The sequence below is a fragment of the Schistocerca americana genome, chromosome 1 (genome assembly GCF_021461395.2).
Source record: "Schistocerca americana isolate TAMUIC-IGC-003095 chromosome 1, iqSchAmer2.1, whole genome shotgun sequence".
In the NCBI taxonomy this organism is placed as follows: Eukaryota; Metazoa; Arthropoda; class Insecta; order Orthoptera; family Acrididae; genus Schistocerca; species Schistocerca americana.
Genome location: NC_060119.1, coordinates 561027108 through 561050688, shown reverse-complemented (window position 1 = coordinate 561050688; position 23581 = coordinate 561027108). Strand labels below are relative to the sequence as shown.

At 36.5% G+C, this 23581-nt stretch overlaps 1 protein-coding gene across 3 annotated transcripts in view; it reads right to left on the bottom strand.

The window, feature by feature from the left end:
• Nucleotides 1–23581, bottom strand: part of LOC124606354 (protein PTHB1) — an 85455-nt gene that overhangs the window by 34552 nt on the left and 27322 nt on the right. For all 3 annotated transcript variants that reach the window (XM_047138339.1, XM_047138353.1, XM_047138346.1), the window contains 6 exons: nucleotides 22504–22792; nucleotides 16536–16624; nucleotides 15894–16158; nucleotides 15250–15497; nucleotides 9135–9265; nucleotides 3830–4010 (listed from right to left, as the gene is read on the bottom strand). In XM_047138339.1, coding sequence (XP_046994295.1) covers nucleotides 3830–4010; nucleotides 9135–9265; nucleotides 15250–15497; nucleotides 15894–16158; nucleotides 16536–16624; nucleotides 22504–22769 — 1180 coding nt within the window. In that variant the 5' untranslated portion in view covers nucleotides 22770–22792. The remainder of the gene's footprint in view (nucleotides 1–3829; nucleotides 4011–9134; nucleotides 9266–15249; nucleotides 15498–15893; nucleotides 16159–16535; nucleotides 16625–22503; nucleotides 22793–23581) is intronic.

Sequence of the window (23581 nt, the reverse complement as noted above, 5' to 3'; positions counted from 1 at the left end):
GATTTTTGCTTCTCGTAGATGTACAACAGTAAACTATTGAAGCAGTATGTGGATGTTTGCCTGCAACCTATTAATGAGGCATATCGAAGGTTAAACTAGTGCGCTGCCCATATAACTGTGTATTATTTGGGGGGGGGGGGGGGGGGGGGTGGACAGTGACAGTAAAATATTGTGAAACAAAAATGTTCACCTATCGGCTACATCATTTAAAGCAGTCAGTGTTTCTTCTTGCCGCCACCCCGAACTCCCTGGTATTAAGTAGTGTACCCGAACTGTCTGCGTCTAGTGTAAGCCATGAAATAGTTCGAAAGTCTTCAAATGTCTGTGAGTCTTGTAACTGAGGTGGAACGTGGGGACCAGCCCAGTATTCACTTAGCGGGATGTGGAAAACTGCCTAAAAACCACGTCCAGGTTGGCCAGCATACTGGCCCTCGTCATTAATCTGCTGGGTAGATTAGATCCGTGGTTGGCGTGCCTACCTGAGTGCAGGAAGCAATGCGTTAGTGCTCTTGGCTTCCCTGGCGGGTGTTTCTACTTTTTGCACTAACGAGCAAAAAAGCAAGTAAGGAGTTCCACAAGGATCAGTTCTGGGACCTGTCTTATTCCTACTGTATGTAAATGACCTGGCTCATAAAATGTGTGACGGAACCACAGTACTCTTTGCAGATGGCACTAATATTCTAAATAATTCACTCAGTGTGGAAAATCTGCAGGAACTGTAACACTGTTTATGCGTAGCTTAGCACAGTGGTTCAGGACGAATGCATTCATTGCAAGTTCTGAAAAAAACTATGGCAGTTACCTTTCACACCATGCAAAACCTCCATCTTTCAAACCATGTTTTCACCATTGAAGGAAAAAAATGTCTCAAACGAGATTCATACAAAAAAATTTAGGCATATATATTCAGGAGGATTTGAGGTGGGAGATGCACCTTAACAATTTAAATAAAAAACTGAATACACTTAACATCTGCAGTTAGGATTCTAACTCAAAATACAAGCTGTTCATTGGTGGTAACAGTACCATGGTAGTACACCATTGCTACTGATGTACAGAATATCTTTTGGGGGGGATTCCACAACATGTTAAAAAAAGAAAACATCTTCAAACACAATTATGATACACATGCATGTGAAATTAGGTGGAAGCTGAACCTAGAACTAAACACAGTTAATTCATAATGTGCAAAAGAGGATTGTATCATACTCGAGTTATATTATACTGTCACATAGAAGAAGGTGTAATTAAATGAACGAAAAACACTAACTTCACTTAACGAAGGTTTACTCAGCACTTACACACACAAGAGCGCAGAACAAACTGCCTCCCACCAGAACACATACAGTATATATACAGCTACAGAACATTCCAGTACAATGATTCTTGACATTTGTGGATACTTCTACAATGTACTCAAACTGAATATAGAAATTAAAATTGTACAGTCCAAGTGAATTTTGAACTCAGGACCCTATACGCAACAGTTTCGTTTCATAACCACTACACTATGGTGCTATTCAGCTTCTTCTACGACATTGCTCCCTCCTTAAGAGAACAGTGTCTTGGTGTTACATCCTCCTAGTCCAGGAACGAGTCATCAGTCCTGCATACTCCGACTCCTGATGACTGATTCTCGCCCTGGCGGTAATCTTCTTAGAACTTCTTTTGCCGCTATGCTCTTCATCACCTTTCTGCTTGTCGCCTGTCACTGGAGCTATGAATTTACTCTGGGTTAAAGGATCCTTATAGGGCTTCATTTGAAGGACATGGACCGTATCTCTGATCTTTCGTTGTCTTGTGTTGGGGTCGAAATCTTCGACTTCATAAGTAACATCAGACAACTGTTTTACAACCTTATAAGGTCCAAGTCTCAGAGAGACCAACCTTCCAAACAGGAGTGAAGATCCAAACAAGGTCACCAGGGTGGTGGCTCACATCGTACCTTCAGCGATCATTTTCTTGGGCCTGCAGCGTGCAGAGCCGAGCTAACTGCCAAGTTTCCTCATCTCTGGTTACCACCTGGCCAATGTAGTTGTCGTCCATGTCATCAGGCTGTAACGGAAACACAGTGTCCGTCAGCGTAGTCACCTCACAGCCAGGCAAAAGGAAAATGGTGTAAATCCTGTGGTGTCTTGTTCGGTGGTGTTGTAGGCAAACATCACGAAAGGAGCACCTCATCCCAGCTGCTCTGCTCAACATTGATGAACATTTATAGCATGTCGCCCAAGGTCTTATTAAGGCATTCAGTAAATCCATTAGTTTGCAGATGGTTGGCAATCGTCATGTGATGAGTAATGTTGCACCAACGGTTTATCTCTATCACAGGATTCAATTGAACAACTTTCTCTTGATCAGTAATTAATGACCTTGGGGCACCGTGTTTTAATACAATGTCTTCTATGATGAATTTGGCTACCCAGGATGCTTCAGCTGTTTTCACGGCTTTTGTAATGGCATAGTGTGTCAGATAATCAGTGCAAACAATAATCCATCTATTGTCACTAGCAGACATTGGAAATCGTCCAAGGAGGTCAATCCCAACACACTGGAAAGGCATTTCAGCTGGTGGAATTGGTATGAGTCAGCCAAGTGGTGTCTGAGAACTGCCTTTCTCCTCTGGGACTCTCAACAGTGCGGCACATAGTGACAGACATTCCTAAATAAACCTGACCAGAAAAATCTCTTGAAGATTCTATCGTGTGTCTTAATAAATCCTAAATGTCTGGTCTTAGGTGTGTCATGGAATTTCTGTAGAACATCTAAGCACATGTGTTTAGGAATCAATGGCAGACACCTCTTTCCAAACGGATCAAAGTTTTTCTTGCAAAGTACTCCATTAACTACCTTAAATTTTCCTTTCACATCCTCTGATTGATTTAAGGCAAGCATAATTTGAGATGTCTTGGCGTCCTTCTTCTGCCCAGCAGAGAGATCCTGGAGTGTAGCAAGACTCCGTCTCCTACCTCCCAAACTTCACAGAAGCTCTCCTGCGAGCTTCTGTAAAGTTTGGAAGGTAGGAGATGGCTACTGGCAGAAGTAAAGCTGTGAGTACCGGGCGTGAGTTGTGCTTCGGTAGCTCAGATGGTAGAGCACTTGCCCACGAAAGGCAAAGGTCCTGAGTTCGAGTCTCGGTCGGGCACACAGTTTTAATCTGCCAGGAAGTTTCATACAATACTTGTTTGTGCATACAAGGAACTTAAAAACTAGGCACAGAATGTTTTTTATAAAAGTTGTTTGAATTATTGTCCATACTTGTTGCTTCATTACAATGTATTCTTATTATCATAACTTCCTATGTCAATGTGATACACACTTTCTATATGGTAGGTGACAGACCAGATTGCTTTTAGAAAGAACATACTGTGCTCATTACCTCTACGTTTTGAGAATCTTATAATCTACATATTGTGTCATGTGCTGTTCAGGTTGCTGCTTTATTTTATCTTTTGCAAACAGTAAGATAAATATTCTTGTAATTTCCTGATTAATTAAAACTGTGTCCACTTGTTTACATCCATTATTTCATCCTCTAAGTGGTTGTTATTCTTCCATGTTTCAAAACTTTAAGTGAATGGTTCCTTTAAAATATTTTTGTCAGTTCATTTACACATTTTGTCTCCTGTACATCATTACTTTTTTGTAGGATGTTTATTTTCAAAAGTAACTCATGTAGTTAGGGCGCATATTTTAAGAGCAGTTAGAGATTATTCACAATAGGAATCTTGTTTAGCTTCATTTAGTCTGTATATGACACAATACAGGTGTGCTATTCAATGTACAAAGCAATAGAATTATGTTGTAAAATGAGGCATAAAGGAATACTTACTACTGTCCTTGCTATAAGAATTAATGATTTTCTGCAGTTCTGCCAGCTCCTTGCCAGCTTCCTGGTAATTAATATCTGTCACTTCCAAAGGTGGTGGAATAAACAGTGATGGCTCTGTTCCAAGATAGCAACAATGAATTAAGCCATCTTCTGATAGGACTGCAAGAACTCCTTTAAGATCCTAGAGATAATAAAAATCTGCAGAATTAAAGAGGAATGTAGCATATTTTGTGTGGCACAACTCAAAAAATAAAGCATTCACACTAACAGAAGGAATGTATCACTAATGAATATGAAGCAATTACTCTTTTACATACTGCAGAGAATTATTTGAATGAACTGAAAAACAGCCCTGGAGAGAATAACAACAATACAGAAATGACATATTGGCAGAAAAAGTCCAAATTCTGCAGTAGACTGCAGTAGATACACTCTCTCTCTCTCTCTCTCTCTCTCTCTCTCTCTCTCTCTCTCTCTCTCCCCGAAGAGCCAAAAGAACTGGTACACCAGCCTAATATTGTGTAGGACCCCCATGATCACACAGAAGTGCCACAACACATGGTTCGCACGCTGACACTTGTTGATCGCCCAGCACTGAAATCTGCACCCATTTGCGGAAGGGTTGCACTTCTGTCATGTTGAATGATTCTCTACAGTCATAGTTGGTCCCGTTCTTGCAGGATCTTTTTCTGACTGCAGCAATGTTGGACATTTGATGTTTTACCGTATTCCTGATATTCACAGTGCACTCGAGAAATCATCATATGGGAAAATCCCCACTTCATCGCTACCTCAGAGATGCTGTCTCACATCGCTCATGTGCCAACTATAACACCACATTCAAACTCACTTAAATCTTGATACCTGCCATTGTAGCAGCAGTAACCAATTTAAGAACTGCGCTAGACACTTGGTGTCTTATGTATGCACTGCCGACTGCAGCGCCATATTCTGGCTCGTTACATATCTCTGTATTTGAATAAGCCTTCTTATACCAGTTTCTTTGGCACTTCAGTGTATATGCATTTTTGTAGGGAATTGAAAACATTGGATGGACTCTTATTACACTGATGAGACTTTGTGGAGTGCAAATCATTCCAGAAAGCAGGAACAAAAAATGCCTTATGCCTCAAAAAACCAATATGATTACACCAGAGGAAATGTTCAAGGGTGGAGTGGCTAGAAAAGTGAAATTCAAAGGGTATTTCTGGGAAGACATTTATAATGTCCCACACTGAAAAAAAGATGAGTGTGTGCAAATTGGTTGCTTATGTTTTATTAGGCAAAAATGTGATACATTTTAAGAACATTGTTAGTCATTATGAGGAAAGGTTCAGGGGAATTCTTAAAAAGTTACCCAATAGATTGGTGACTGCTGTAACTCAGGACCCTTATAACAAAAAATACAGCTGGTATCATAATGTCCATCTATGAAAAGGAAGACTTCTGTTACTGAATGTCTTGGTGTTTTCTTCTAGTCTCATGGGACTATATTGATCCACATAGAATGAGTAACTGCACTTCAGATGACAAGAATTCCATTTGGGGAGTGTACTGCACAAAGAAATGAAACTTTTGTGATTGCCTGTGCCACACTGACATTTCAATATAATTGAACTTATTTGGGTCCTGTTTACCTAAGGTAGGTGCCCAACGTAAAGATGGTATGAAACAGACTGCCTGCCACAGATACCAGTAGCTAAATGTAAGTGGAATGCTTGAATGCTAGCTACAAGCTCTTCAAAGGCCTAGATATTTAAAACAGAATCTCAAGGCAACACCTAAGAAACAATAACAATCAGTTATTGAAATAAGGTACATCAAAATATACTCAGGTTGGCTTGCAGAGAACAGCATGGCACTGATGTAAAGTACTGCACCTAACCTAACATTGCATATGATTACTAACTAATCAAACTGGAATACCACATGAACTACAGTTTTAAGAGATTATGTTTAGTCTCTCAATAAATGAACACTTTTACTATCACTTTGAGTAATGTTCGACACTCAGCATAAACTGTTCAATGACTTAAACTGGTTGGAACTGTAGATAACTTGTAGGCAACTGTAGGAATGAAGAACTGCTGGAATTTGGTGATAACTGAGAACAGGTTAACTGCTGAGTGTGTGTGTGCAGTGTCTTAAATCATGCACTCCACATATGAATGACATTCTGTGAATGATTTAATGGACCCAGAAAAATATTTCTGAGTTTCAGCACTCTTGGTTATAGCAGTGTAACTATTGGCAGGTCAATATCTTGTGCGAAAAATTTACAGTAGTTCGTAATATCAGTGCCATCTAGGAGGAAACTGACTACACTGTATGTGAAGTGCCACAGTTACTGCCTGGTGTCAGGCATGCTCTGAAAATAATGCTGTGTACCGTGGCTGGTAGAGAAACAGCAGGTTCTTATCAAGAACTAGAGAAAAACAAGACATTTATGATATATGATGTTCTCCAGTTGAACTGCTCTGCTCTACAAAGAATTCTCCAAATTTTCTGGAGGAATTCAGTGATTCACAGAGGCAAAATCAAAAACTGATATGCAGAAAGAGCTCACTGTCCTCTCAAGGCTACAGAACAATTGTCAATTCAGGTAGATTGACTACAATAGCAGCGTGACCTCTCACTGCAGCAAAAGCATATAATGTAGGCTTTTTTTTCTTTTCCTAATTTATTATCCTGTCCCAGAAAATTGCTTCCAGCTTATTGCTACAAATCATAGAATGAGGTTTCATTTGTAGCTACACATGCACAACACATTTCATCATTCATTTATTGATAACTACTTGTGTACTGAGTGTACATGAACAGTTTCCCATTTTGAAACTTCCTGACAGATTAAAACTGTGTGCAAAAGAAAGACTCAAATGTGTAACCTTGCCTTTCATGAGAAATACTTTTACCTAGTGAGCTATCCAGGCATAACTCATGACCTGCCCTCGCAGCTTTTGTTTTACCAGCACATTTCTCCTACCTTCCAAACTTCACTTCTAGAAGTGCCAGTCCCAAAAGCTGGGAAGTTTGGAATGTAGGAAAGAGGGTGCTAGTGGAAGTCCAAAGGGGTATCCAAAAATACTGGAATAACATTGCCATGGGTGGAGATTGGTAATACGCATTTCTGCCGCTAGGCATGTATATTGCAACACATTGCCAGTTCAGTGCTATCTCTGTTGTTGGCCTGGCTTGTTCTGTTCATCTGTAGTGATTGTTTTTGCTAGTGCTGTTTTTTTCATGTTTCGTTTTCTGTGATGGCAAGATTAAGTGAACAATGCCCAGCTGTGAAATTTTGTTTTCCACTTGGTAAATATGCTGCTGAAACTGTTTGAATGTTAAAACAGCTTACCAAGATGACACAATGGGACAAACTCAAATGTACAAGTGGTTTTGCATAATTTAAAAATGGCGACATATTGATTGAAGACAAATATCATTCTGGATGGCCATCAGCTGCCTGAATCGACGAAAATATTGAAAACATTCGAGAGCTTGTGCACACAGATTGTCAAAAGACAATTAATCAACTTAGTTGGAAATTTTAAGAAGATTACGGAACGGTGTTCATCAAGAAAGACCTGATTTGTGGCAGATAGGAGACTGGTTCTTTCACAACAACAATGCACTTGCACACACAATGATCTCTGTCAGGCAGTTTTTGGCTTAAAATGGCATGGTACTGCCCCATGCACCTTACTTGCCTGACCTGGCTCTGTGTGACTTTTTATTTCCTCACATGAAAAGGGGCATGAAAGGACACTGATTTGACAACATGGAAGAAGTCAAGAAAAAAATGAGGGAGGAGCTGTCAGCCATTTCTGAAAATGACTACAAAAAATGTTTTGAAAAGTGAAAGCACTGGTGGGGCAGATATATTATTTGTAATGGGGAGTATTTTGAAGGGGATAAGGTTGTTTTGTAGATAAATTGAAAATATATAGCTTTAAAAAAAAATTTTTTCCGTGCACCCCCACATAAAGCTTCATGCATTGATAGCTCAATTGGTAAAAATATGGTCCACAAAATGCAAGGTTCTGAGTTAAAATCACAACCACAGTTACAGTACTAAACAAATTTTTAATCTTTTATGAAGTTTCAAATACAACATACAGTCTGCAGCGGAGTAAAAGATTCATTCTGGAAATTTCTCATTTTACTTTACTTATTTGAAACGCCAGGTTCTTGACCTATATACATAACACTCACTGAGCATTGCAGTGCTGTATTGGAACAATAAAATGAAGTTGCCACTCTTTGCTGTTGGAAGGGGCATTTATAGCACAGTACAACATTTACGCAAATAATCATTTTTTGAAAATATAATGTAATGGGATGGATAAAAGATCTCCTGACTAAGCAGTGAAAGGAGAAAACATATAAAGATTAAGTTTTCTCTTGCCACCACTTGGTGAGTAGATTTTTTATCTATCCAGTTACATTAAATAACAACATTGGCAATATACAGGTACTACAACTGATCTCCACCACAACTTCTTATCAATCACAATCAGTAATACAATTGCTTTACAGATTCATAACTTCAAAATGTGGGGATTATTCATTAGTAATGATATGTGAAATAAAAAACAAAAATTCAAGATTTACCCTTCTTTTTAGTTCACTGTGTTAGCTATTATGGTAAACTCAGTCGTAGTGTCTTGCATTTGACACTATTGCAGTGAAATGCCTCATCAAAAACAATGAAAATCCATATGCAAATAAAGAATGGTTGTGTCTTTAAGCTATGAAAAGGAAATTGTACAGGTATTTGTAGTCTGGCTCAGTGAGTCTTCAAAGTTAACTCTCACCAAATATGTATGATAAAACACACTGTCTCATTAAAATTTTCATTTATATCACCTCATTTTAAACCAAAATATAATATTCACATACAGAATATGAGTAAACATTTTCAGTATTCTGGCAAGGTACAATGTACTGACATTCATCTCAAGATGTAGCCAGAATAGGAATTCAAAGCCAGGGGTCAATCATTTCTCAATGGATAATAGTTTGAACAAATTACACTTAGAGACAAATTATTTAATATTTTATTTGATACTCTCCATCCTATGTATTTAAAGTAGTGTCACAATAAATAACAATTAACAATAATAATTTCAGTAAATTAAAAAATCTAGAGTTTCAACTGTTTTCCTAAATACAAATTACCTCATAGCTTCAGATATAACCATTTTTTCATAACTGGTAGGTAAGTAAGCATTATATTCTTTGGAATACTTTTATTCTATGGTTTTTACAATGTTTTTATGTAGCATACAGTATCACTTAACTTACGTACCTGCAAATTTATCTTCTTCACAGCAATAGGGCACACAACAAGTTGACAAGACCAGCGAAGAGTGGTTTGCTCATAAATTAACAAAGTATTCATCTCAGTCCCAATAAGAACCATTAGTTTGCCACTGGATTCTAAAAATAAACAGAACAAAATTATGTATTGATTTTATGATGCTGATACTGATTTTAGACTGCTCAATGGCATCGTTATCAGTGCATGTTCACTAGTCTCAATATCATGGTAACATCCCTGTAACAGCCTGCACAGCAGCAATTCTTTTACATGCTTAGTGAAATATGGTATGATGTTAAAAAGCACTCAGATCAGGAAGCTTTGCATTTAGATGTATTTCACATTATTCTGATCTGCAGACAGAAATTCCAATTTGGTTTGTATATTTTCCTTTTGCATTGTGGAATTATCTTCTTTGCTGATCAGATGAAGCCAATTAAGTGACTTATTTATCCTACAAGAGTTAAAAATGATAACATTTTTGGATATCTGAATATCTACCAGAGAACTCTTCAAAAAACCATAAATCTACACTTACTTTCCTATATTTTTACTTGTTATTGGCCTTAGTGCTTAGTAAGTACTGATGAATTGAATAAACAGAGTCCCATCACCAAATAATTTCTATGTAGATTTTGGATCATCCAAAGATATTCCTGCAATTTTAAAATCAACTTTTTATTAGCTAGGCCTGTAAATTGACTGACAGTTGAAAATCTCTCTCAGTAGTATGATAGCCTATAGTGTAAAAAGTAAATAGACTTGCATTCTTAAAGAGGGTGGACAGCTGTTATATTCAGAAATTAACCATTGTACTCATTTTGATGTTAAGTGTACAGTAGCAAACCAACTGCAACTGCATAATATAATTAGAAAAACTTTTTTCAGTGCAGTGATGTTGTGCTGATTATCTAACATGTTGATTCTTTTCTTTTTTTCCTCTTTTTGTAGAAACAGAGTATTATTAATGATATTTAATGGTTAATACAGCTTCAGAAGTTACTTAGACTGGCTATTTTTATTGATGTGTTCTTTGAATCTTATCACAATCCCAAATGCTGTCATTCATGGTAAAATCTCCAGAACACAACACAAAGATGAATGAATGTTGAAATTTGTCCTCCTGCTTAACTATCTAGACCTAAATAAGATAGTGTGTGCTGGTTTAGAAAAGTATACATACAGTGAAACAGTAATTTTTACAACAAGAAACTGTAATATGAATAATGGGAGATGTTGACCATTGAGAACCATGTATGATTATTATTGATCATGGAAGTCAGCAATGACAGTGGATTAAACACTAAGATTCAATGCGTCTCTGCTGATTGAAACTCAAGACTCTCCCTTTTCTCATCTTTGGCCACTGTGTGTGTTACACTTTCAATTTACTTGCCCCTATTTCCAGTCTCTGTTTTAACTCAACAAAGCAGTACTATTTACAATATAAAAGCTACGCTCCAGTATCTAAACTAATGTGCTTCTTAACCCTGGTACAGTTGTTCCTATGGAACCATCAGCATCAACTGTTTGTTAGCCATTGCTAGAAAAAGACTGCTTTCAGACTTCTACATGAACTACTGCCTTCATCTATGCTCATCTACATTTCCCGCTGTCCTCTAATCTAAGTAGACATGTTCATAACTATAAAAGCAGAAACAGAAATGACTGGCACAGAGCAGTACTGAGTACGGTTCCATTAAAAATATTGAGGGGGAAACAACATAATCTGGAAACTATAACAAGGCCAAAGGAGAAGAGAAAATATTAGGTAAATGGAAATGTTACAGCAATACTACATAGACAATAGAAAATACTTTCAGTGCATTGCTGGAGAAAATAGAAACAATGTCAAAATTGTTTGCAACAAAAGAATTAATTTCAAAATGTTGTTCTAACATTTTTTTAAACATTGGTGACTATATCAATAACCAATTTTGATAAAAAAAAACTTGTCCAGTGCAGTGACTTTTGTTATCAGGTATCTTAGGGAGCTTAACACATAGTTGGTAATGTACCAATCAGATAGTAGATATATTTTTTAATTTAGTAGAATATGCTAGTATTTCAGATTAAAAATTAGTATTAAAATGAAGATCAAAGAAGATGGAAGATGAGGAGTCATCTTTCCATCAATAATGAGACTGCCAGAAAAAGAGCACATGCTCGAATAGAACAAAGTTAGGAAAAAATAATGGCCGCATCGTTTCCAAAGGAACCATCCAGGCATTTGCCATAACTGATATAGGAAAACAGGACACCTAAATCTGGATAGTGAGACAGGGACTGGAACATTGCTTCTCCTGAATATCAGTTCAGCACCTAAACCACTGCATCATCTTGTTCAGTAAAAATGAAATTCAAATTTTGTTTAAGAAAAAGGACTATATTGATACTGTCTGAAAATAATATTATCTTACTGAGAGTAAATTTATGATTGAATCCATGAAACATTAACATTAAGTGGAATATATTCTTCATTGTTCTAGCTCAGTAATATAATAATATAATTCACCAACAAAGATGCTCTCTTTATAAATAAATTCTAAAAACATAAAACAATTACATTTACATTAAAAGACAGTAATAATATGAAAAAATTGTGCATAAGCTGCAGCTGAGGCAGGAAATTAGCTTTATCCTTTCTGAAGAAAGCATTGCACCATCTGTCTTAAACAATTTTAGGAAAGTGATGAAAATGTAAATACAGATATTCAGATGTGGATCTGAACCTCTGCTCTCACAATATGAGTGCAGATATAGTGTCACAAAACTGTGGATGCTGACACCCACATTTCTACCACTTAATGCAATCACAGATAATTTCAAATTTTGCTATGTTTTGTAATTCAGTACATTATAATGAAGTTAACAAATTTTGTATTATAATACACAACGATTTTTATTGTCATAAGAATTGATCCTGGGATGTATTTTTTATTTTCATGGGGACAAGTGAGTGCGTAGCTGACTGCAGTTCATCCACTGTGGCACATATATTGGCCATTATTACTCCCGCTCCACGAACCAAAGATCATACAATGCTGCACTTCAAAATGGCATGCAACTTCTGCTCTTTGTTTCTTAAAAATAACCTATGTCAGTTTCTAATTCAATGAGAAATGTTTGAAGAAAAGGAAATGATTACATGTTAATTAGCTCTGATAAGTAGAATGTAATATTGATGAAAGAATATATTCCTATACCAGAAAAAATAACATACACTGCATTTCATTTCACAGTGACAAAAATATAATATTTACTGTATTTGTGCTTTTTCATAAAAACAGTCGCTGAATCTGCAACTCAAGAAAAGAATAAGGAAAGAAAAAGGAAACATTATGATATGGAAACTATAACAAGACAAAAGGAAAAGAGAAATTATTGGGTAAATGGAAATGTTACAGCAATATTTAGTGTGGAATGGAACAGCTAAATGAAACATTGATGTATCTGTATCCTAGATAAAACAGTCTAAGGCCTGATTGTACAGGTATATGTGGGATACAGTCAATACAGCACAGGAAATCTATGTAGCATATGAACAAATTTTAAAAACCTGAGAAGAACATTAAGGGGTGTCATGTTATGCCAAAGAGTTAAGCTATGAATCATTTGTAAAGATAAAGATAATATTAAAGGGACTGTTGGGTCTTCAAGAGGTAGAATTATTTTGGTCCTCTTCCTTGAGGTATAAGAGTTAGTTGTCTTTTTACAACAATGGACACTTTCCTGCAATTTGAAAAGGCAGGCAGACAGACAGACAGACAGACAGACAGAGAAACACTACTCAATGACTTAACCATTGTGCCACCTTGCTCAGTAGTATTGGAGAAAGCACATTTAACTTTATGATACATGATCAAAAGTTCAGGAACATTCATAATTTCACGCCAATGGTGCGTTGGATCAATATGCTAATGGCATCCCTGCACACACATGTGTTTAATGTGTAACTGCTGGAAGTTTCGTTGTTGTGTCTGTTAGTTATCGTTCAGTGCTGTATTGAGTAGAATGTTGTGCTGTAGAGTTTGCGAATTTCAAGATGGCAGAGTTAGAGGAGCAATGCGCCCGCATTAAATTTTGTGTGAAACTCGAGAAAACTTTTACAGAGACACACTAAATGATTCAGGAAGCCTGCAGTGATGAGTGCTTAAGCTTTACTTAGTGTTAAAAATGGTTCACACAGTTTAAAAATGGCTGGACGGAAGTTAAAGATGATCCTCATTCAGGAAACCCTTTGACATCTACTGGTGATGCTCATGTCAGGAACTTCAACAAAACTGTGCATGCCAATTGAAGAATAACTGTCCAAGAGATTGCAGAAGAATGTTACTTTTCAGTTGGATCATGTCATGAAACCCTGACACAGCATCTTCGAATGCAACATGTTGGCGTCAAGTTGGTCCCATGGCTCATGACTCAAGACCAAAAAGACTTCCACTTTACAATCTTTGAAAAGCTTTTGGACTGCACAAATGAGAATGATGTGTTCATTAAGAGAATCATAACTGGCAATGAGATGTAAGTCTACAGTTATGTTGTTGACACCAAGGTTCACCCTTCACAATGCATCAAGAAAGGTTCTCCAAGACCAAAAACAGCTCATCAGGTCAGTCAAATGTCGAAGCCATGCTGATAGTTTCCTTTGACTTTGAAGGATTAGTTCATCATGAATTCGTGCCACAGAGACAAATTGTTGATCATGGTACAACCGGTACGTGTTGTCATGCCTGCAAGAAAATGTGAGAAAGAAACGGCCTGAAATGTGGTGAGACAATTCATTGCTCTTGCATCACAATAATGCACCCATACATTCACGCCTGTTGGTGCATGACTATTGCATAAAAAATGAAATCACTATGCTGCCTCATCCTCCTTACTCTCCAGACCTGGCCCCTGTGGACTTTTCTTTATTTCCAAAGAAGAAAACCCTGGTGAAAGAATGAAGATTCGCAAACACAGATGACATAAAAGAAAATTCGCAGGTGATGCTTCACATGAGCCAGCAAGAGGCATACCAAAATTGTTTCCGAAGTGGAAATGGCATTGGGAGCTGTGTATTGATTGTGGAGGTTAGTATTTCAAAGGAGACCATACACAATAACTGAAAGGTAAGTGTAGAAAAATTTTGTGGACAAAATTATAGAATTTTTTGAATAGACCTTGTACAATATTTCTTACATATCCCTGAAGTGTATGCCTCACAACTGCAAACATTATATAGTAGCAAACCAGATTAAATTGTGGTGGTGAGTTTTGCATTGAAAATGATCAACATCTGATCTACTATAAATTGTCAGTTTTCCTAACAACAATTGTTACATAGAAATATGTACAATGCAAAATCAAATCATTTCTTCAACAAGTGACTTTTGGGTACAACCAATTTTTGAAATCAGTGCGGAAGTATACTATAATTTTTGGCATTAACTCCGTTAAAGTTCGAAAACATCATCCCAAAATTAACCACAGTCAAATTTTCTATATTTCCATGATGATTTAGATAATAAGTTACTTTACTGTCAAATCACTACAATATTGGATATACAAGCTAAATGAGTGCATGGAGAAAAATGCATGTAGGATAGATTTTTCTGTCTCTTGAAGCCTGTGGCTGATTACTGCCTTGTTTAAAAGTGTGATAATGTCTTTATTTTAAAGCATAATAAGTGTGTGGTATGTTTTGGACACATTTAAATGCAATAATATCACTTACTGTACATTTGTAAATTAATAAAGCAGGGGTCACTTCCTCAATTTCCAGATGAAGAGTGGTTCAAAATTTAAACCACAGTCCCCATGAAGTTCGAAATTACACTTCTCAGTTGACATCAAGTACATTGGTTTACAAAAGCAGTATTTCTCTTCTATAGTATGCAGTTTATAGTCATTGAAAAGGAAATTAATATGAAAATATTGTTAAAAATTCCATGGCACAATAAATTTTGCTGATGCTCGAGGGTATTGTGACACATGGTGTCACAAAAACTCTATGATATTTTGAGGAGGTGAAGCATTGACAAACTACTGCAGAATTTTAATAATGCCATTGAACACAATGATCAAGCGCTTCAGCGATGCAAAAATACTTCTTACTTACCAGCTATATATGGATAAAAGCAGGATGGTCTGTATTCTAATCTCTTCATAAACTTTAATACACCATTTTGCTGTACACAGAAGAAGTTTCTTTCACCCAGCACTACTATGTCATCATGAGAGGTCCACGAAACTATCTCAATATCAATAACTGCTTCTCCAAGATTGTAAGACCACTCTGCAACCAATTTTCTCCCTTCTTGGACATCTTGGTCTTTGATTCTACTTCTTTCAGCAAGTTGCTGGTAACTAAGTAAGAGAAAAGGAAACATTGTTTGTTTATGTAGTTGTATCTCATGATTTGCTTTGGTGGTGGGGGGGGACTCATAGTTTAATGATATTATGGCCACTTCTTAGGTTCTGTTCTCATTTTACATATGAGTCAGCCAGGGTGGCAACAAGAACAGATAGATTTAATTCCACCAAAGTAGGGGAAGCTGTGCAAAATGGCGTGTCCAGAGTTGGAGCTATAATACCACAATGAAATAATTTCATAGACATATGAGAAACATAATTGTAACATCAACAGAGCTTAAATGGAGAGGGGAGAGAGAGAGAGAGAGAGAGAGAGAGAGAGAGAGAGAGAGAGAGAGAGAGAACTCAAAGAAATGCTACTTCAAGATTTAAGTTGAATTAATAACATACCTGTAACATTCAATATGAAGATGTGAAGAGACTGTAACAAATGCGTCTAATTGTACTAAATATACAACTGGCCCTGGCAATAAGAAATTCGGTAGAAACTGTATGAAAGATAAAGTTTCTTGTTCAAAAAAGCATAAAGCTCCATCAAGAGACTGTACACAAATAAAATCACGGCTTCTTGCACCACCAAATGGACCAATGACCATATTAAATGCTGATCGCCGTAGCTGATGTTCATATGCCAATGCCAAACTTCTTTGATCGCCTGGAAAAAAGCCAAAATTAGACATGTAAAAGAATGTCTCCCTAGCTGTTATTTTCTGAACAGTTCTTACTTTAATATAAAATGCTGCAACAAAAATATTCATTGCAATGGTGTGAGCAGATTGTAAAAGAATACGAACATCCCATACCACACAAAAATGTGTCAACTATAAAAGATAATAGAATGCATAACCAAATAGTGTATTGTTCAGGCGTTGAGTGGTCGACAGAAAGATGAACAATTGTGAAAATGTTGCTAAGCTTCTGGGCCCCACCGAGTTGCATATATGGAGTGCTTACTTTTACTGCTTCCTTTATATAATATTACCCAAATACTTAATATAAGATGTCATTAACTGACCATTGAAAAATACATACCATGCTCTGCAGCCCCGTGTCTTGTTATGAGACTATAGACAGCAACACTCTGGGGATGCAAAATACCTATCTGCAGATTCTGCGAACCCCTGTAGTAACAGACACAGAATACAAAGTTAAGAAACAAGTAATTATATAATTTAAAAGCCATTTCATTTACTTAGAAGGAGCAAAAAGATGAAGGATGTGCATTCTAAAGGGAAATTATAAAATGTGGCAGCATGGCAAAGACATCAGCATACTGTATGAGGTTACCAAGAAGTCTGTGCTGAAAAATTATTTTTTTTTCTTTTCTTGAGTGTGAAAAAATTCATACTTACTAATTACTTTCCCTAATAATTAACATAATCTGCTAAGAAGTTATGATACATCGAACCTCTTTAGTGTGGTCTGTTTATTTGCATTAGTGCTGGGGTAAAACTGTTTCATTATGAACTGGTGTTCAAGCAGCTGAAAAAATGCTATCTCATGATTTATTAGAATTTATTATCACACCTTAATCACTCACCTGTCATTAATTACTCAACAGACTGTGTCACTCTTACAATACAGGAATACATACAATTAGGAACAGACATTAAATAAACAAGAAATGCATTAATAACACACTTAAAACTTGTCTGTAACTAAATAATAAAAAAGGCATTTGATGTTCTAGTTCATTTAAAGTGGTAGCTAATCATATTAAAAAATTTAAATACTTATAATTTAACACCACAAAATTTAGCTACTTGCTTGGTCCCCTTTCTCTTTCCAGACCTACAGTTATTCCACAAAATATTGTTTCTTGATCTAGTCACATCAGGTGAAATACAGCAGAGATCAATCTCTTGTGGTTTTGATAGCATATCAGTTATCTTCTCTCAAATAAATGTGACATCATGTCTCCCATATCATGTCAAATATAAATTTCAAGGCAGCAAAGGAGGTTCCTCTCTTTTAAAAGGATGAAGGGAGTGATGTTAATAACTACAGAGCCATACTAATCTTATCAAGCATATCCAAGGTTCTTGAAAAATCAGTATATGACTGTGTTATTAAGTTCCTAGGAACCAACTGTTTATTGACCCTTCATCAATTTGGCATTTGAAATGGAAGATCAATAAATGGGATCCTATATTCATTTCCAAATAAAGTTTACAGTGAACTCAATGATAGAAGCATACAACAGGAGTATTCCTCGATCTCACAAAACCTTTCAGTATGGTCAGTCATGAATTACTTCTGGAGAAACTGCTACAGTACAGAATAAGTGGAAAATCCAATGATTGGTTTTGCTCCAGTCTCACAGAGCACATATCAAAAACAGCTGGAAGCATACATTGGAGCAAGGAACAAGTCATATGGTCAGGCATTCCTAATGGCTCCACGCTTGGCCCACTTATGTTTGCTACGTTTATCAATTATTTGTCCTAAAGCATTCAGAAAGATCTACCAGTAATATCTACTGATGACATCAAATAGTGCATTCAAATCACTGTGCTAATGAGCTCCATAACTTGATTTCAAATACAAACCATTGTTGTTGTTGTGGTCTTCAGTCCTTAGACTGGTTTGATGCAGCTCTCCATGCTACTCTATCCTGTGCAAGCTTCTTCATCTCCCAGTACGTACTGCAGCCTACATCGTCTCCCTCTACAATTTTTACCCTCCACTCTGCCCTCCAATACTAAATTGGTGATCCCTTGATGCCTCAGAACATGTCCTACCAACCGATCCCTTCATCTAGTCAAGTTGTGCCACAAACTCCTCTTCTTCCTAATCCTATTCAATACCTCCTCATTAGTTATGTGATCTACCCATCTAATCTTCAGCATTCTTCTGTAGCACCACATTTTGAAAGCTTCTATTCTCTTCTTGTCCAAACTATTTATTATCCAACTATAAGTTGGTAAATTGATTAAACAAAAACAAACTGTTGCTGAATAAAGACAAAACTATGTATATAAATTTTGGCCCACCACATATAAATTCATCAAGGACAGACAACTTTAGATGGTGAAAATGTGTCTATAAACCAAGAGGTAACTACTAAATTCCTCAAAGTGTAAATAGATGACACTCTACAGCAGGACATAAATAAAAATAGTTAATAAATAGACTAAGCAGTTTGTGTTATTCATTACCATCGTAACTGCAGTCTGTGACAACAAAACACTGAAATATGGATACTTTGTTCACTAGTATAGTCAGTATTCATCTATTGTAATACTTTTGTCAGTGGCTGTGTAAAGGTCAAAGCAGCATAAGGAAGATGTGGGTTCCACTGTACAACAAGCCACCTGAAAGTTTAATGTCAAATAGAGAAGGATTCAAGGCGAAACTAAAAATGTAACCCCAAAAGAATTGTTGCTAAACAGAATTTATGAATGACAATCTAAAGTAGCCATGCCAAAGATCTCTGTATATAAAAGGCAATGTCCTGACTGTACGAAGGGATTTTTTGAAATTCCAACCCCAAGAGGGTGAAATAGGGGATGAAGTTGTTTTTTTTTTTTTTTTTTTTTTTTTAAAAAAAAATTATAATATCGCCTTTAAGGCAATTTTGAAGCTACACCTACCAAAGCTGGTGTACGGTTTCTCAGTCAGAAATAAAGAAATACAGGTTTTAGCATTTTTGGAAATTTAACCCTGTGGGGGTGAAATAGTTGGTGAAAGCTTTTTTTGAAAATACATCATTATTAAAAAACTATTACAGTGTTTTTAAAGTTACATCAATGAACAATGATATTTGACTTCTAGGTTACAAATAAAAAAAAAATGTGTGTTTCAGTGTTTTTGGAAGTGGAGCTCCTATGGGGCAGATAGGGGATGAAAGTTTTTATAGGAATATTTCATTGTAAAAGCATTTTTGAAGCTGTGTCTATGAAAATTGGTGTTTAGCTTCTCGGTTAGAGATGAAAAAATACATGTTTCACTGTTTTTGGAAATTCAACCCCTAAGGGGCAGAAATAGAATCAGGGGGTTTTATACAGTGGCACCAAGATTTTTAATGCCCTCCCACCGCACATTAAAGAACTGGTTGGAAACATGCCAAAGTTTAAAGAAAATCTGAAGCAGTTTCTTTTAGATGAATCTTGTTACAGTATTGATGAATTTCTTAGCAAAAATGCATTGAATCTCTTGTTTGTGCTTAAACCTTACTGTGTGACATCTACAATTGATTAATCATACTCTGTAACTACAGTGTAACTTAATACAATACCCAAATTTACGTATGTCTGTATATGACACCTGTATAACTTAAGAACAATACCCAAATTTATGTACGACTGTATATTCTTTCAGATGTCCTGTATCTTAACTAATATGTAAGGGTATATGCTGAACTTCAGAGTTTCTTTAATCTAATGATAAGATCAATGTATCTGTGCACAAAACAATAATCTGTAAAAACCTTGACTCATTCTATATCCAGGGATATGTTCCTATATGGATCTATGGAACACGAAATAAATAAATCATTGAGTCGCCATCACCCAGTCCAAACTGTTCAAGGACAGAAATTTGAAGTTTGGAGAGGGATCTTATACTGTATGCATTGTTTAAGAAAGGATCGTTCAAAATTTCACTCCTAAGGAGCTGAAATAGAGGATGAAAGCCTTTTCATAAGTATGTCATTATTAAGGGAATTTTGGAGCTAGAACTATGAAAACTGATATTTGGCATCTCAATCAGAAAATACAAAGTATATGTTTGAGCATTAAATTCAAGCACTAAGGGGGTAAACTGAGGGTTAAAGCTGTTTTGAAAATAAGTAATTACTAAAGAACTCCTTAAGGATTTTTAAGGCTACATCTATGATGATTGGTCTTTGACTCCTCAATTAGAATTTAAAAAAATACATGTTTCAGTGCTTCTGGAAATTCAACCCCTAATGAAGTGCAACAATGGATAAAAAAGCTTAAGGACATATTTCGTTACATTAAAAAAATATATATGAAAATTGCTATTTCACTTCTTGGTTGGATATAAAGAATTTATTTGTTAGGGGATGAAAGTTCCTATGAAAATATGTGACACAAATGCAAAAGGCACGAATAACAAAAACTTTGGACTCCAGCAACCAGAATCGCTTTTTGATCAAAAGTACGTTCAGAAAAGACCATGCTTAATTAGTGTGCAAAGCTTAGAAGGAATTGGAATTTGTGACCAACATAAAAATTTGATTAAAAAAAAAGAATCTCTGCAGGCCATACAGTCTTGCAAGTGAAGTAGCAGGCGCTAAAATAGATTTCTTATATGCCACAAGGTTTTCGCTGATTTATTTCACTCTACAGATGTAACTGTTGTTTTCAATATTTTGAGTTAATTATAATATTTATACAAGTCATAATTGTGACTTGCCCTTATTTTTGTGTAACAACACATGACAGTACAGGGTGTCCCACTCAAACCTCCCTGATTTCAAGGACCCAGGGAGAGAAAAACCACTGTAGATACGACAATGAAAAATGCATCACATTGTAGAGCATCTGAAAGAATTTACATTCCCAAGTCAGAAGTGCCAAGAATCGTCGCCAGAGTGCAGCATGGTCACCTGAAGTGGAAATGGTGACTCCACAGCAGTGCGCGCAAGCAGTAGTGTGGTATGCAGAAACAAAATTGCCGATTACTGGGCAATGAAATTATTGTCGTCTGTATGACTGTGATCCACCTAATGTGAAAACAAGGAATGGTATAGGAAATTTCTGGCAACAAGAGGTGTTCTGGAACATTCTGGTGGTGCATGTTATGGAGTTTCAGAAAAGACAGAGGAGGACATCAGACAAATGATTCTCAGAAGCCCATGTTAGTCAATTCTTCAAGCATCTAGGCAACTTGATGTACCTTGATCAACATTGCATTGTGTACTTCACCAGCATCTTCATATGTGTGCTTACAAATTGCAAATTCTGCAACATCTGACGCCAAACGACAAACCACGCCGACAACAATTTGCTGCGGATATGCTGCAGCGTATTGATATGGATGCCAGCTTCCTGGAAAAATGTTTATTCTCAGATGAGGCACCCTTTCATCTATCAGGAAGGGTTAATAGGCATAATGTTCAGATTTGGGGTTCAAAAAATCCGCACATTGTCATTGGACATGTTCGTGATATCCCTAAACTAAACGCCTGGTGTGGGCTAATGCACAACAGGATTGTGGGACAGTTCTTCTTTGTGGAACAAACAGTGAATGAGTCAATGTATCTGGACATGTTGGAGCAGTTTGTGTACCCTCAGATACAAGACTTGCAACCCGACATCATTTTTCAACAAGATGGAGCTCTGCCGCATTTGTCAATGGCTGTTTGCAAGTTCCTGGATAGGAAATTTCCCAATCATTGGATCAGATGCAGAGGACGCATTGCCTCGCCACCACGTTCACCTGACACTATGCCACTTGATTTCTTCATGTGGGGATTCGTGAAGGACCGCAAGCACGCAACCAAATTGGACGATATTCCTATGTTCTGACATTGTATCACTAATGTGACTGCAACAATAACAGAAGAAATGTTACAAATAACTTGTCAAGAAATTGAATATACACTCAATATTTTTCATGCTAAAATTGGTTTACATGTAGAGGTGTATTGATGATAAATAAATAAATTCTATGAGATGCTCTACAATGTGGTGCATTTTTCATTGTCATACCTACTGTGGTTTTTTTTCCTGGGTCTTTGAAATCAGGGAGGTTTGAGTGGGACACCCTTTAGTACTGAGATCAACAAAAATCATATCAGATCAAAACATTCATTCTGCAACATCAGTGTCAAAGAACTTGACAAAATAAAATATTAAAGTACCCTAAATTAATGTCCTGAGCTGTTCCAGTTCAAAAATTGTGCTCGAGAAAGTACCATACTAAACATTTTGAGAAAAACAACAATAACTACAAATTAGTCAGAGCCTGCAGAGTAAGTTACCGTTTTATTGTTTTGAAATAACATACTGTAAATTATAACACAAATACTTACGAAACAAGTTTTCCTACACACACTTGCAAAATTGGATGTGCAAGATGTGTTTCAATGAGGAGATCACAAGGTTTGTATCCAATGAATTTTCCATCTTCTGATTTTGCTGTGGAAGGCTGGAATATGTAGAGAAAACCATTGTGACTGCCAACAATTATATTCTCTGATGCTCCTTCAATACTGGCAATTGTAATACTTGTCTGATCAAATGTTTCATCAGCACCACATTGTGTTGACCACAGTTCCCTTGCTTTGAACAGAGACATTATTATATTTTTCTTCAGTTGTCCTGAAATGTCAATATATGGGAGTATGAATATGTGAATTACAGATTATATCTACAAGCATAAATATACCTACAGCTGCACGTATATGTCTGTCACATATCCTATGTCTCCCCCTCTCACCCCCCTCCACCCCCCCCTTCCTCCTCCTCTTCCTTGTCCCCCAAGAAACGTACCTCACACATCGTATACTGTAACTCTCGCATTGTGGGTGCCACAAGAATTTGCTGATGGCAGGATATTATGGGTTCAATAGTTATAATATTTGTTAAGTGTGGTACAATGTACATGATTGTTTACTGTGGTTTTGACATTCATGCTTGAGATCCATTGTTTCATCTTCTGAGAAGTGATAATCACTACCTTATTGTTGTCTAGGAATCAGGCCCATTACATTTATCGTTTTCCATGGATCCCTTGGAGAGGAGTCTCTGGGATGTGGAAAGAGTAATTTTTTTTTTTTTTTAATTCATTCTGAAACTGATCTTTATTGCTTACAAGACTTTTGATATGCTTTGGTAAGTTATTGAATATATGAGTACCCATGTATTTGACTCCTTTTTGTACTAATGTTAAGCTTTTATAGTCCTTATACAGATTGTTTTTGGTTCTGGTATTATAATCGTGTTTTACACTTTGTACTGAGAAGTAGTAGTTAGAATACGAAGTTTCTAAAAGAGGTCTCTGCATGATAATCTAGGACTGACACCAGATATAATTCTAATGACTCATTTCTGAATTTTAAAAATGTTTTCTTCGTGGGAGGAGTTTCCCCAAAAGATGATTCCATAATT